At 38.8% G+C, this 16,492-nt stretch overlaps 1 protein-coding gene across 3 annotated transcripts in view; it reads left to right on the top strand.

The window, feature by feature from the left end:
• Nucleotides 1–14,043, top strand: part of LOC119769430 (innexin inx1) — a 112,781-nt gene extending 98,738 nt beyond the window's left edge. The window contains exons 2-5 of one of the 3 annotated variants that reach the window (XM_038261830.1): nt 518–625; nt 12,493–12,648; nt 12,708–13,060; nt 13,118–14,031. In XM_038261830.1, coding sequence (XP_038117758.1) covers nt 518–625; nt 12,493–12,648; nt 12,708–13,060; nt 13,118–13,340 — 840 coding nt within the window. In that variant the 3' untranslated portion in view covers nt 13,341–14,031. Of the gene's footprint in view, nt 1–517; nt 626–12,492; nt 12,649–12,707; nt 13,061–13,117 lie in introns of all 3 variants that reach the window. The other 2 variants (XM_038261829.1, XM_038261831.1) reach the window with 2 other exon arrangements.
• The last annotated feature ends 2,449 nt before the right edge of the window (nt 14,044–16,492 follow it).

Here is a 16,492-nt window from a genome sequence, read left to right as displayed (position 1 = left end):
TTAGAAAATATACCCGGCGGGAGCAGTTTAAAATAAACACCATTTTCCTTGACCTTTTCAATGAAAATCATTAACACAAAACTTTGGTGCACTTGAACACCGACGAAAAATAAAAACAAACAACTGTCAAAATTCAAAATCCACCGCTTTGGTGAGTCGCTGCACCAAGCTTTTTGTGTGGTGAGCCTGGTCAATGTTTTGGTGGAATTTCAGCAGAGAAATGTTTCATTTGAAATATTCTGAAATGTGTCATGCGACACCCGCGCGTCGCATGAAGTATTTCAAGAAAATCCACCGCGGTTAACCGCACTCAAATTAACAAAAGCCCTTGGGAATTTGCTTGTTGTCCACACTCCATACCAAAAAGATTTTATTTGTATGAAAATTGTCCACGATAAGGGGTTGTTGACATTTCCAAAAAAGTGTCCACGTTATTTATGGATGGTCCAATTAAACTTCTACAAAAAATATAATTGAAATGCCTTTTAAATAACTTATACCATTTGATCTTCAATAGGTTGGACGCGAAGTAGCCCATCCAGGCGTTGCCAATGATTTCAATGATGAGGATGCTAAAAAATACTACACATATTACCAGTGGGTTTGCTTTGTTTTGTTCTTCCAGGTAATTACATAAGTTGATAAGTCTAGAAGCAAAGGCAGGAAGCATAATGGTTTCCCCCTAAGTATGGACGAATGATCATGATTGTTCAATACTCGCAAAAATGAGTTCGCGTGACCGTAAACAAAGATTATGCCAAGAAAAATCTGTTCAACTTTCATGGTGCAACGTTCAAAACAAAACAATAAAAGTTGAACAGTTTCTTCCTGGCAGTGCGTGGCCGAATGGTTACGCTGTCCGCTTTGTAAGCGGATGATTCTGAGTTCGATTTCCATCTGCTCCAACCTTCCATCGGATGAGGAAGTAAAATGTCGGTCCCTGCCTTGGTTGTTGTTAGGCCGTTAAGTCATTCCAGGTGTAGGAGTCGTCTCCATGCCATAAGTGAGCAGTTCTCTAGGATTTCGGTCATTCGATTTTTTTTTGTATTTTTTAATCCGACTGAAACTTTTTTGGTGCCTTCGGTATGCCCAAAGAAGCCATTTTGCATCATTAGTTTGTCCATATAATTTTCCATACAAATTTGGCAGCTGTCCATACAAAAATGATGTATGAAAATTCAAAAATCTGTATCTTTTGAAGGAATTTTTGATCGATTTGGTGTCTTCGGCAAAGTTGTAGGTATGGATACGGACTACACTAAAAATAATACACGGTAAAAAAATTTGGTGATTTTTTATTTAACTTTGTCCCTAAAACTTGATTTAAAAAAACACTATTTTTTTTTTTTTTTTGATATGTTTTAGAGGACATAAAATGCCAACTTTTCAGAAATTTCAGGTTGTGCAAAAATCATTGACCGAGTTATGAATTTTAATCAATACTGATTTTTTCAAAAAATCGAAATTTTGGTCGTAAAAATTTTTCAACTTCATTTTTCGATTTAAAATTAAATTTGCAATCAAAAAGTACTTTAGTGAAATTTTGATAAAGTGCACCGTTTTCAAGTTATAGCCATATTTAAGTGACTTTTTTGAAAATAGTCGCAGTTTTCATTTTAAAATTAGTGCACATGTTTGCCCAGTTTTAAAAAAATATTTTGAAAAGCTGAGAAAATTCTCTATATTTTGCTTATTCGGACTTTGTTGATACGACCTTTAGTTGCTGAGATATTGCAATGCAAAGGTTTAAAAACAGGAAAATTGATGATTTCTAAGTCTCACCCAAACAACCCACCATTTTCTATCGTCAATATCTTAGCAACTAATGGTCCGATTTTCAATGTTAATATATGAAACATTTGTGAAATTTTCCGATCTTTTCGAAAAAAATATTTTCAAAATTTTCAAATCAAGACTAACATTTCAAAAGGCCAAACATTCAATATTACGCCCTTTTAAAATGTTAGTCTTGATTTGAAAATTTTGAAAATATTTTTTCGAAAAGATCGGAAAATTTCACAATTGTTTCATATATTAACATTGAAAATCGGACCATTAATTGCTGAGATATTGACGATAGAAAATGGTGGGTTGTTTGGGTGAAACTTAGAAAACATCAATTTTCCTGTTTTTAAACCTTTGCATTGCAATATCTCAGCAACTAAAGGTCGTATCAACAAAGTCCGAATAAGCAAAATATAGAGAATTTTCTCAGCTTTTCAAAAATATTTTTTTCAAAACTGGGCAAACATGTGCACTAATTTTAAAAAATAAAAAAACTGCGACTATTTTCAAAAAAGTCACTTAAATATGGCTATAACTTGAAAACGGTGCTCTTTATCAAAATTTCACTAAAGTACTTTTTGATTGCAAATTTGATTTTACATCGAAAAATGAAGTTGAAAAATTTTACGACCAAAATTTCGATTTTTTGAAAAAATCAATATTGATTAAAAAATTCATAACTCGGTCAATGATTTTTTGCACAACCTGGAAATTTCTGAAAAGTTGGCATTTTATGTCCTCTAAAACATATCAAAAAATAAAAAAATTAAAAATAGTGTTTTTTGTAAATCAAGTTTTAGTGATAAAGTTAAATAAAAAATCACCAATTTTTTTACCGTGTATTATTTTTCCAGTGTAGTCCGTATCCATACCTACAACTTTGCCGAAGACACCAAATCGATCAAAAATTCCTTCAAAAGATACAGATTTTTGAATTTTCATACATCATTTTTGTATGGACAGCTGCCAAATTTGTATGGAAAATTATATGGACAAACTAATGATGCAAAATGGCTTCTTTGGGCATACCGAAGGCACCAAAAAAGTTTCAGTCGGATTAAAAAATACAAAAATTAAAATTGAAGAAAAAAGACCGATTTCGTAGAGAATTGCTCAAGTACAAAAAAACAACACATCAAACCAAGCCTACTCCGGTGGAATCGCTGGCGGCGGTTGGACTCGCAATCCAAAGGTCGTCAGTTCAAACACTGGGGTGGAAGGTTTCTTGGAGCAGAAAGAGGTTTGGGTGCTCTCCCCATTCAAGCCTTCGGACTCCTAAGTTCTAATCTAATCTAATCTAATCAGACCCTAGCGCAGCCAATCTTTCGAAGGGATCCTGGAGAGTGCCTTAGGTTAGATGACGCCTAGCACTCTTCTTGTCATTTATTAACATTTGTAGTGCGCCATTGCATCGGAATGCATTGAAACATCACAAGCGTTAAACCGGCCAGGCCTACTGCGTAAAACCGTATCGCAGAGATGAATCGTAATTGGGTTGAGTTTGAGCACTGAGTGTTCGAACAACAACACAATTCTGAATCGACAGGGGAGGAAGAAGCGTGGGGACACACCACCATACGCTCCGTGATTTTTGGTTGTATTCGTTGGGAGCACCATGCTAAGAAGGTTTGGTACTCCGGGACCCTCTGGGATGGGACATTGTCGCTTGAAAAATAATTCTTGAATGAATTTTCTGTTATGTTTTCGTTAATGTTAATGCCTTTTAGCATTATTTTTATTCATGTGGAATTATACAGAAGTGAATTTTATATTTAAACGAGGTTAACATTTATTTTCTTTCAAGATTTTTGAGCCTTTTTCATTGCTAATTCAAATGTTCTCAGCCGCGACGGTGGCGCCGCCAAGCGTATCCTGCACACTCTAATTTCTTTGATGCAAGATTGTATGCAACGCATTTTTTTAGTGCAACAGTGTTTACACACAAGTTAGAGCTTAGATGTACATCTGTTCTCTGTGATCTAAGCTCTAACTTGTGTGTTAACACTGTTGCACTAAAAAAAATGCGTTGCATACAATCTTGCATCAAAGAAATTAGAGTGTGCAGGATACGCTTGGCGGCGCCACCGTCGCGGCTGAGAACATTTGAATTAGCAATGAAAAAGGCTCAAAAATCTTGAAAGAAAATAAATGTTAACCTCGTTTAAATATAAAATTCACTTCTGTATAATTCCACATGAATAAAAATAATGCTAAAAGGCATTAACATTAACGAAAACATAACAGAAAATTCATTCAAGAATTATTTTTCAAGCGACAACTTAAAATAGTACCTTTAAACATGTTATGTCCGATTTCGTTTTGTTTACCTTCTTTGGCGCGTAAAATTGCAACCCTCTGATGAAGGACAGTCAGACATTGGTCTTATGTCGTTCGTACGGAATGTTTTATGCAGTGATTAGATGGTCCAACGTTCTGCTACTGTCCGCCATCATGATTTTGGAAGTGGCGCTATCTAGGCGGATGGTGCACACCCTAGCTCTTTTCAACGTATTTTGGTTTGAATTTTTACACACGTTTTTCAATGCTGTATGTTCAATGATATACATCTGTTCTCTGTGGTATGAAGGCTGTCGACGTGTCGATTTTAACTAATTTCGGGCCGCTGAACCCGAATATAACCATGAATATCGGTCATGGCGACCCAGGAGCGTGTAATCCATGATGGCGTCCAATATAGCGAAGAGAAAATCTTCAAGTATTTTTAAACAACATGTAACAGGCTTGTGACCGATCAAATTTAACTAATTGGGGGTCGCTGAACCCGAATATGACCATGAAAATCGGTCACGGCGACCCAGAAGCGTGTAACCCAAGATGGCATCCAATATGGCGAAGAGAAAATCTTCAAGTATTTTTAAACAAGATGTAACAGGCTTGTAACCGATCAAATTTAACTAATTTGGGGTCACTTAACCCGAACATGACCATGAATATCGGTCGCGGTGACCCAGGAGCGTGTAATCCAAGATGGCGTCCAATATGGCGAAGAGAAAATCTTCAAGTATTTTTAAACAAGATGTAACAGGCTTGTGACCGATCAAATTTAACAAATTTGGGGTCGCTGAACCCGAATATGACCATGAACATCGGTCGCGGTGACCCAGGAGCGTGTAATCCAAGATGGCGTCAATATGGCGAAGAGAAAATCTTCAAGTATTTATAAATAACATGTAACAGGCTTGTGACCGATCAAATTTAACTAATTGGGGGTCGCAGAACCCGAATATGAACATGAAAATCGGTCACGGTGACCCAGAAGCGTGTAACCCAAGATGGCGTCCAATATGGCGAAGAGAAAATCTTCAAGTATTTTTAAACAAGATGTAACAGGCTTGAAACCGATCAAATTTAACTAATTTGGGGTCACTGAACCCGAACATGACCATGAATATCGGTCGCGGTGACCCAGGAGCGCAAGATGGCGTCAATGGCGGCGAAGAGAATCTTCAAGTATTTTTAAACAAGATGTAACAGGCTTGTAACCGATCAAATTTAATTAATTTGGGGTCGCTGAACCCGAATATGACCATGAATATCAGTCGCGAAGACCCAGGAGCGTGTAATTCAAGATGGCGTCTAATATGGCGAAGAAAATCTTCAAGTATTTTTAAACAATATGTAACAGGCTTGTGACCGATCAAATTTAACTAATTTGGGGTCGCTTAACCCGAATATGACCATAAAAATCGGCGACCCAGGAGCGTGTAATCCAAGATGGCGTCCAATATGGCGAAGAAAAATTCTTCAAGTATTTTTAAACAAGATGTAACAGGCTTGTGACCGATCAAATTTTACTAATTTGGGGTCGCTGAACCCGAACATGACCATGAATATCGGTCGCGGTGACCCAGGAGCGTGTAATCAAGATGGCGTCCTATAAAGAGAATCTTCAAGTATTTTTAAACAATATGTAACAGGCTTGTGACCGATCAAATTTAACTAATTTGGGGTCGCTTAACCCGAATATGACCATAAAAATCGGCGACCCAAAAGCGTGTAATCCAAGATGGCGTCCAATATGGCGAAGAGAAAATCTTCAAGTATTTTTAAACAAGATGTAACAGGCTTGTGACCGATCACATTTAACTAATTGGGGGTCGCTTAACCCGAATATGACTATGAAAATCGGTCACGGTGACCCAGAAGCGTGTAACCCAAGATGGCGTCCAATATGGCGAAGAGAAAATCTTCAAGTATTTTTAAACAAGATGTAACAGGCTTGTTACCGATCAAATTTAACTAATTTGGGGTCTCTTAACCCGAATATGATCATAAAAATCGGCGACCCAAAAGCGTGTAATCCAAGATGGCGTCCAATATGGCGAAGAAAAAATCTTCAAGTATTTTTAAACAAGATGTAACAGGCTTGTGACCGATCAAATTTAACTAATTGGGGTCGCTAAACCCGAACATGACCATGAATATCGGTCGCGGTGACCCAGGAGTGCGCCATCTTGGATTTCACGCTCCTGGGTCACCGCGACCGATATTCATGGTCATATTCGGGTTCAGCGACCCCAAATTAGTTAAATTTGATCGGTTACAAGCCTGTTACATCTTATTTAAAAATACTTGAAGATTTTCTCTTCGCCATCTTGGATTACACGCTCCTGGGTCACCGCGACCGATATTCATGGTCATGTTCGGGTTCAGCGACCCCAAATTAGTTAAATTTGATCGGTCACAAGCCTGTTACATGTTGTTTAAAAATACTTGAAGATTCTCCTTTCGCCATATAGGACGCCATCTTGGATTACACGCTCCTGGGTCGCCGTGACTGATTTTCATGGTCATATTCGGATTCAGCGACCCCCAATTAGTTAAATTTGATCGGTCACAAGCCTGTTACATGTTGTTTAAAAATACTTGAAGATTTTCTCTTCGCCATATTGGACGCCATCTTGGATTACACGCTTCTGGATCACCGTGACCAATTTTCATGGTCATATTCGGGTTCAGCAACCCCAAATTAGTAAAATTTGATCGGTCACAAGGCTGTTACATGTTGTTTAAAAATACTTGAAGATTCTCTCTTCGCCATATTTGACGCCATCTTGGATTACACGCTCCTGGGTCGCCGTGACCGATTTTCATGGTCATATTCGGGTTCAGCGACCCCCAATTAGTTAAATTTGATCGGTCACAAGCCTGTTACATCTTGTTTAAAAATACTTGAAGATTTTCTCTTCGCCATATAGGACGCCATCTTAGATTACACGCTCCTGGGTCACCGAGACCGATGTTCATGGTCATGTTCGGGTTCAGTGACCCCAAATTAGTTAAATGTGATCGGTCACAAGCCTGTTACATCTTGTTTAAAAATACTTGAAGATTTTCTCTTCGCCATATTGGACGCCATCATGTATTACACGCTGCTGGGTCGCCGCGACCGATTTTCATGGTCATATTCGGGTTAAGCGACCCCCAATTAGTTAAATTTGATCGGTCACAAGCCTGTTACATGTTGTTTAAAAATACTTGAAGATTTTCTCTTCGCCATATTGGACGCCATCTTGGATTACACGCTCCTGGGTCGCCATGACCGATATTCATGGTCATATTCGGGTTCAGCGACCCCAAATTAGTTAAATTTTATCGGTCACAAGCCTGTTACATCTTGTTTAAAAATACTTGAAGAATTTTTCTTCGCCATATAGGACGCCATCTTGGATTACACGCTCCTGGGTCACCGCGACCGATGTTCATGGTCATGTTCGGGTTCAGTGACCCCAAATTAGTTAAATGTGATCGGTCACAAGCCTGTTACATCTTGTTTAAAAATACTTGAAGATTTTCTCTTCGCCATATAGGACGCCATCTTGGGTTACACGCTTCTGGATCACCATGACCGATTTTCATGGTCATATTCGGGTTCAGCGACCCCCAATTAGTTTAATTTGATCGGTCACAAGCCTGTTACATGTTGTTTAAAGATACTTGAAGATTTTCTCTTCGCCATATTGGACGCCATCATGGATTACACACTCCTGGGTCGCAGCGACCGATTTTCATGGTCATATTCGGGTTCAGCGACCCCCAATTAGTTAAATTTGATCGGTCACAAGCCTGTTACATATTGTTTAAAAATACTTGAAGATTTTCTCTTCGCCATATTGGACGCCATCATGGATTACACGCTCCTGGGTCGCCATGACCGATATTCATGGTCATATTCGGGTTCAGCGGCCCGAAATTAGTTAGAATCGACACGTCGACAGCCTTCATACTGTGATATTGTTGACTTCTCTATATAGCTGAAGAACATGACGTTGCTCTCCGACGGAATCGCATGTGGCCTCCGGGTCAACACTGAACTTCACCAAATGCACGGTGTTTTGCACCGATGTGAATCACTACGAGGACGAGCGACTCTTGGCTGAGTTGGACCAGGTTTTTCAAGATTTAAGTCAAAAGGATGCCAAAATCGCTGATCTTGCGGCAGAAAACGGTAAACTGCTAGATACCATCACAAGTCTGCAAAAGACTATTGACTAAGTATGCTGCAAGGAAAGTACATCGCAGTCGACATCACCATCTCCAGATACCTACATAGCCGGACAAATCAAAACGCTCGTGAACCCAAGAGGATCAAAAATTCTCACCAAAACGCAGCTTAAAAAGCTGCAAAAACTACAACGCCTGCAACAACAACTACAACATCGCATACAGGCTGCAGCACTCCAGGATACTAACCAACAACAGGAGCAAACGAAACCCGAAATAACTCCGATGGAACAACGACCTTTAATATAGGACAAAAACAAAAAGACGAACCGTTCGAACTCGCCAGACGACGTCGACAACCCAAAACGTCCCAAAAAACGACTCCTCCGATCCGACAACGTCGGACACCATCACAGATACTCCATTAAATCTCAACACTGATCACGAAATGGACGACATATAAAAACCACTCACTACCCCTCTCTCCTTGCGCCAGTTCTAAGCTATCCTTCCTCAAACAATATCCTTCTTCAACAATAAAACCAAAAAAAAAAAAAGCAAATCAATCCACTTTAACGACCCCCGGGTCTTTTGTGGTCTCTGTTGCAAGTTTCTGCTCATTTCTATGCGTCCGAAGGTTATGTGTGGTGAGTCACTCAAAACATCTTTTACACTAATGGACCGACGTTTTACCTCCCAATCCGATAGAAAGCGTGATCAGGCAAATCTCGTCTCGAAAAATCCCACCGGGTCCGTCTGGGATTGAACCTAGGCCATACTGGGTGAGAGGCTACCACGCTAACCACTGCGCCACCGGACAATAAACCCATTCCTCTAAAAAAAAACCAATATTCCAACATTCCCAACCCAGACCTGGTGTGACCTCCTCCTCGAGTGAAGAATCAAATGACGAAAACTATACCCCCATCTCAAATACACCACCTCCTGAAACTGAACCACAAGCTCGACTGAACTCATACAAAGTAACACACCAAAGTCGGCGGAGCGCCACGGGACCGGCTGTCACAGCATTCCCGGAACCCATGAACACTCTCAGTCGAGGTGTACCTGAACACGGATTGAGCGAGGTGCTTTCTGCAGAATCCATCACCTTCGCAGTATGGAAACCCTCCCGAAGTACACGCCAACCAGTCCAATCTTTCGCGTTTGTTTTTGTTGATATTCTTCTTCGAATCGCCTGGCATTGTTGACAGGTATATTTTATATTGCACCAAAAGTGCAGAAAATCGCTGGCAACAATGTCTATGACATATTCTGAAATGCCGCGCGGCGTGTACCTTTGAAAGAAACGGACAATACACTGTCGTCCCCGATAACTTTAATTCCCAGTCACGGCGTTCTCACAGGATTCTTACAGAATTCTAGCAAAGCGAAAATATTCTTACTAGAACTTTGCCATCATCCTGCTAGAACTTAGCAAGAATTCTCAAAGAATTCTAGCTCAAATGCAATAACCGGTTCCAGCAGGAGCAGGCGAAATCAACTGGTTCTGTTAGAATCCTGCTAGAATTTTGCTAGAACTATTCTGACAGGCCTCCTGCTAGAATTCTGTACGAATTTTGCTAGAATGAGATAGAAAAATTTTCTGGTAGAATCCTGCTAGAATTTCGCTAGAAATTACCAGAAATGATTTTTTTATGATTTTGGAGTTTTGCTAGATTTTGTTTACCAAATAAAATTAGTAGAAACATTTATTTATTGTAAAGTAAAGAAGGTTATAACATTTAAATTACAACAATGTTTTTTTTTACTGTTTCATTGTGGCACTTTGATTCTTCTTACGGACGGTAGGACAATCGAAACTAGCTGCCATGGGTTGTCGTTTTCTCCCGCCGTCCTGCCGTGATTTTCTTGCCAATTCTGGTGAGCTGCATCTGGCAAATGACAAATGGTGGAGTGCCTCACCTTTCCCGGGGACGCTCCGGCCAACGGAGTTGATTTTCACCAGGTTCCCAGCATTAGAATCGCAATGTCCTGTTAAAATAAAAGGTGGAATGTTTAATAATGTAGATGATTCATTCTCTTGCACAAATTAACTTACCAAAAACAGGCGGTGCTGGAAAACGCGGCATCATTCTTCAACTGAAAAATAAAACTTAACTTGATCGAACAAGTTCGCCGATGGTTTTGGCGGCAAACACATTTGCCACAAAGCGGTTCTGCAAAATGACGTCATTTTCGACAGATTTTGTTCTGCTAGAACATTCTGGCAAAATTCTAGCAGAAATCTGACAGGCTTGCTAGAATCATTCTAGCAGGATTCTAGCAGAACCAATTCTGTAAGAAATCCTCGCGTCTGGGTAATGGCCACACATCCGACTTGGAGCAGCTGATAGTAACAGCACACCAAGACGTGGGGCCCTCGCGGGATGATGCTGGTGGTGATAACTATGGTGGAGGGTAAATATTTTAGATAAAACAGCATCAATTTGTAGAATTTCTGTTTTTTCCAAGTTGCCCTGGACGTTATTATCGCGTTCAACGACCCGTTCAGATCGGTCAGGAAGTCGTATTTGTGGAACTTGCGCTATTACAGATCAAGAACACGGAGATGTAAGAGTTGGTTCCGTTCAGAATCGTAAAGTTTTCCTCCGGCATCACCCATTTACGGTCAGCGGAAATGTGTTAGCCTTCTGCGATGAAATATAAGCGATCCCGTGCGAGGGCTCTTGGGTAAAGGCGCTTGGTGAACCGCAGTCAGTTGCACTTGACAGTTCTCGTTGTCAAAAAATCAAAAAAGGGAAAAAATGACCAAAAGAAACAGAAAAGGCGAGCTAAGACTACCTGCAACGCAAAGTTTTATAATTGTTTTAATTTGCGAGCAGTTTTAAATATTTAGAACTGGTGAAAATGAAACTAGAACACGATGATCGCAACGCGCTGATCTAAATGTTGTTTCAAATAAATTCATTTGATTGTGACCGTATGATTATCAACATAGCATCATGGTGTGCGTGTTAGAAACCGTGAAACATATCTGATTTTGTTTGAAACAGAGTTCTTCTCCAGTTCCAAATTGTCACACGTTTGAAACAAACTCGTCGAGCAGTTTTATTTTTGATTGAAAATACTGCTAGAAAAATAAAACTGCTACTCCGCGTTGCGGGTGGTCTGTTTCAGTCTAGGTTTCAGTTCTATTTGAAAAATGAAACAGCTAGAGTAAAGTAGAGCCGCGTTGCAAGTAGTCTAACGCGCGTTAGAAATAGAAAAGGTCAGAGAAGGCGAAATAAGTAAAACGAACACTGAAGGGTCTTGTCAAAAATCAAACCATCCACATTAACGACCCCTGGGTCTTTTGTGGTCTCGATTGCAAGTTTCTGCTCGAACCTAGGAGTCCGAAGGCTTGAATGGGAAGAGCACCCAAACCTCTTTTTACTCCAAGGAACCTTCCACCCGAGTGTTTGAACTGACGAAATTTGGATTGCGAGTCCAACCGCCGCCAGCGATTCCACCGGAGTAGGCTTGGTTTGGTTTGTTGTTTGTACCAGGAAGGTGCTGTGTCCTATCCCTCGCCTAGACCAGACCAAAATCCATGATAAAGCTGTCAGACCAAATCTGTCAGACCAAGACTGTCAGACCAAAGAGCAAAAAGTAAACAATCTTGGTCTTCAACGTAGGTGCACACAAATCAAGAAAAGAAAATTTGAAAAAGTATTTCATTTTTCCAATTCAATGACTTGTTTTGGACTGCAAAATTGAATGTACGTCAGAAAATGATTAAACAGTGCGGCGTCCTGTACACCGACAATTAAATAATCAGTTAAAAGCCTTATTCTTCCACTTTAATTTTTGATCGCGTTTTCGGTTTACACCTGAACAATCTTGAAATTATTTATACGGATTTGTGATTCCTCTCTTTCCTTCATTCCCTTGGTTTGTACTTATGGCATGGAGACGACTCCTACACCTGGAATGACTTAACGGCCTAACAACCAAGGCCGGGACCGACATTTTACTTCCTCATCCGATGGAAGGTTGGAGCAGATGGGAATCGAACCCAGAATCATCCGCTTACAAAGCGGACAGCGTAACCATTCGGCCACGCACAGCTTTATCGCTCGGTCAAGGCGGAAAAGAACCATCCTTCGATCAGGACCCTTGGTTTAAGTTATATTATTCAAACCGGCGACCTCTGGATTGTGATTCCAGTGCGTGGTCCTATTGAACCACTAAGGCGAAAAAGAATAAGGCAGAACAATAATAAAAATCAAATGTTTACAGGCAGCGGCATGTTATTTACCAAAATTCTTATGGGATGCCATTGAGGGAGGTCTGATTCGAACACTTGTAATGGGTCTAAATGTTGGAATTTGTAGAGAAGATGAAAAATGTGCAAAGAAACAAGCTATGATAGGATATGTTTTAAAAAGATTAAGGGTTAGTATCTCTTTTACATTTAAAATAATTAACATACTAAATCATGATTATCTTAACAGAGACATAAATTGTACGTGCTTCGATACTTTGCCTGTGAAGCATTGTGTTTAGTAAACATAGTGATTCAACTCTGGATGATGAATCGATTCTTCGATGGTGAATTCTTTTCTTATGGTTGGAGAGTAATGAAGTTTTCCGACACCCCACAAGAACAGCGTTTTGATCCAATGGTGTACGTCTTCCCTAGAGTAACGAAATGTATTTTTCATAAATTTGGTGCATCTGGAAGTATCCAAAAACACGATTCTCTTTGCATACTTCCATTGAACATAGTTAACGAGAAAACTTATATTTTCATATGGTTCTGGTTTATAATATTGGCTGTAATGCTTGTTGGGTTAGTAATTTACAGGTTTGTAGGTTTCACCAGTTCGACTATTCATCAAAAATTATTAAGTTTTTTTTTTAGGTTGATGATCATTTTTATGCCATCTGTTCGAGTACAATTGTTGAAAACAATTAACAGAAGTGTTCCTCGAGAAGCAGCTCAAGGAATTGCTCAGAAGACAGATCTAGGGGATTGGTGGGTTATTTATATGCTAGGTGGCAATTTAGATCCTCCAATTTTCAAAGACGTTGTAGCTGAACTCGCTAAGCAGATTGAACCACCTAAAAGAAATGGAAAACTTTGATTTTTTTTCAAGCCGATACTAGTTATAGCAACAAGACATAAAACTGCCATTTTTCCAGCAACATATTTCATAAAAGCACAATGTAAACAAGCACTGCATAGGGACGTAGCGTTACATCGTGCTGCCATCTGTTTTTTTTTAAGTACAAGAGTGGAAAAGTGCTGAGTCATCGTCTAAAAATAGACGGCGTCCTATCTCGAATCCCTGAAGTCGATAAAGTAGTCGGTTTCGATGGAGAAACGGTGGAAAACGTGGTCTAAAAATAGCGACGCCATCACCCTACACAGTCATTTACAGGGTCAGTTGATGGGCATAATCTGGGTGCAGAATAGTTGTCCGCAAAGCGGCCTCAATTTAGAACTGTCAAAGCGGAACCAATTTACTGTTCGCATAATTATACCAAGAAGTGGCAAGTATTGTGATCGATCTTAAATTTATTTAGTCAGGAATAAAAAAAAATCGATGACTATTGAGGTATTCGAAGTCAAAACATCTTAATAAGAGGTTTGAAATCGAGTTTGGCATAATTCGTCGCTAAAATTTCATAATCGCTATGTCTACAAAATCTATGTTTATGACGCTTTTTTAAATGTTAGCGACGAATTATCAATAACTATCAATAGTACTTTCCAAATAATATTGGATACTCCGATATTATCACTACACATCAAAGATACATAATCTCGGAACTTCCATTCGGTTGCTCTTCTGATTCACGAAATTCCACCCACTTTTGACACAATTTTTCATCACGTGGAAAACAAAAAGGCCTCTTTTGGCCGCCCATCGTTTAGTCTACGAAGAAAAAGTGCGAAATAATTTTCATCGAAAACATCAACATCAACAGATCCAAAATGTTTTATAATAATTCACTTCAGCAGCAAAAAATATGTCACGCTTGAGCTTGAACATAGCCTTCTACTTTGTTTATGTCACGGGGATGCTTCGGCTGTCATCTGCATACAATGTCACTGAAGCCTAAAAAGTACCAAAGTTTTGGTGTCTAGTGTCAAAATTATGGGAAGTAACATGACGAAAAGGGCGCAAAATCGAAAGTACGAAAAAAATTTTTTTTCTTTATTTTTGTTTCGCTAGTTAAAATGAAATTAAATGTGTACCATTATCCGGGGCAAATCGAGACACATGGGGTGAATTGAGAAGTGATTTTAGCAATGTTTTTGCACAATATTTGAATATTTTTTATTTGTTTCAGTAGGAATAAAACAACAAAATTAGTTTCTAAATTTGAACTTTTATATCTAAAAACAGCTGTTTATAGAAGGCTTTCTTGTCGAAAATTTAACAACACATTCAAATCAAGTTTGTACGGTTTGTTTTTAGCAAAATACATCGGTGTGTGCCTCAATTCAACTCCACAATATGGTAGCAAAAACCGTGATTGGGCTTTCAGTGTATGATGATTTAAGTATTATCTAGCTTTAAACTTAATGGTACGATGAATTGTTTCAGGTGGAAACTTTTGCTCGGATATCCCATTTTTGGAGATGGATTTATCAAATTCTAGTTCCTGAGCCAATTTCAAAATAACATGTATTAAAATGTTTATATTTATCCATTTACACTCTTTACTAAACTAAAATTTAAAGAAATCACCGATTCACATTTATTGGAAACTAGGTTCATATCCAACAATACGCAATGTCAACCGACAAGAGCAGATTCTTATTTTCTTTTTACTTTAATTTTTAAAGAGTAGGCATAAATGGATGAAAATCAACTTTTTAGTTCTTACAATGAGCTTCAGTTCGAAATGTCGAAAATTGCAATTCTTTTAACTGAAATGCTTATAACTTCCGTTAGATTTTAACAATTGGGATGCTTCATAGTGCTCATATTTAGCCCAGATGTTAGTTATATAAGTTCAAACAACCCCTGAAATTCGGGCAGATTGGTGAGCTCCACAATGTCCCTAACAATGTCCCTGTTCGTGGACTCGCTCTTAAGGTTTCCAAACAACATGGATGAGCTCACATATTGGTTTAACCGCCTCAAATTGTAGATTTAAATTAACATTATGATGATCTGTAAGTTCATTGGCCAAATAAGAATTTGCGGAAGACATTTCAGAGGATTTGAAAAAGACACCTGCTGGGAAGCTTTGCCTGAGACCTGATGCTAAACGTAAATTGTTGTTGGCGGCATTTATGGTTTATTTTAATGAAAAGAATCATTCTGAGCAGCTACAGGATTATCTTCAAAAAAAAAAATTTGGCTTATATTTTGATTTGTGACCCTCTGAAATGTTATTCCCGAAACAGCGCCACCAAACATTTGGTGGCGGCTTCAGCAAGCTACGTCAGTATCACGGGCCTGGTTTATGTTTACAGCTGTAGTGCAGATGTATTAGTGGGGAGCAGTGGGAAGCTTTCGAAAATCACGTTACGCATTCTGTCTTTTCAGCACCCAGGGCATAATGCACTGTTTTTTCATGAGTTCTGATGAAACATTTGGATAGAATTCCATGAAGAAGTAGAAAACGAGCTCAATATTTCCAAGCAATCTTTTTAACTGACCACGCCACATAGCCTACCCGCATAATCAAATACCAAAGGTGAAACTGTCGAAATCATAAGAAAATTATTTCTGGTATGGTTACCATTTGTGATATTGTTGATATAATGTCACGACCATAGAACAAAATTAAAATGGTACTATTTCCCGAATGGTTACACTTTTTTTTAACATATTCGAATAGTTGATTTTTTTTCCTACAATTCAATGAACGGTATCTATTCGTCATACGATTAGGATGGTTCGAAACAGCTATTGTTAGAACATAATAGTACTGTAGCTGGTATGATAAAAGTTATGATACTCGGTATGATTGAGTCAAAGAAACCTAAGCGGAAAATTTCATAAGTCCTAGTAATTCAAACAATTGCACAACAATTAATGGTAAGATATAATTATTCCTCAGATTTTGGTATTATTTCAAACAGTTTTTGTATGATTGAGCCAAAAATAAATTTTAGCGAAAATTTGCTTAAGTCCCAATGATTCAAACAATAGTTTAACAATTCATGGAAAAATATAACTTTTCGCCTTATGGTTGAGATTCTTCGGAACAGCTATTATTAAAACATCCCGCATAAACGAGAACCCGCATAAACGAGAACCTTAAAAGAACTTTT

This window comes from Culex quinquefasciatus, chromosome 3 (assembly GCF_015732765.1).
Source record: "Culex quinquefasciatus strain JHB chromosome 3, VPISU_Cqui_1.0_pri_paternal, whole genome shotgun sequence".
NCBI lineage: Eukaryota > Metazoa > Arthropoda > Insecta > Diptera > Culicidae > Culex > Culex quinquefasciatus.
Note: the sequence above shows the minus strand (reverse complement) of the source record. Positions and strands in the feature narration are given on the sequence as shown.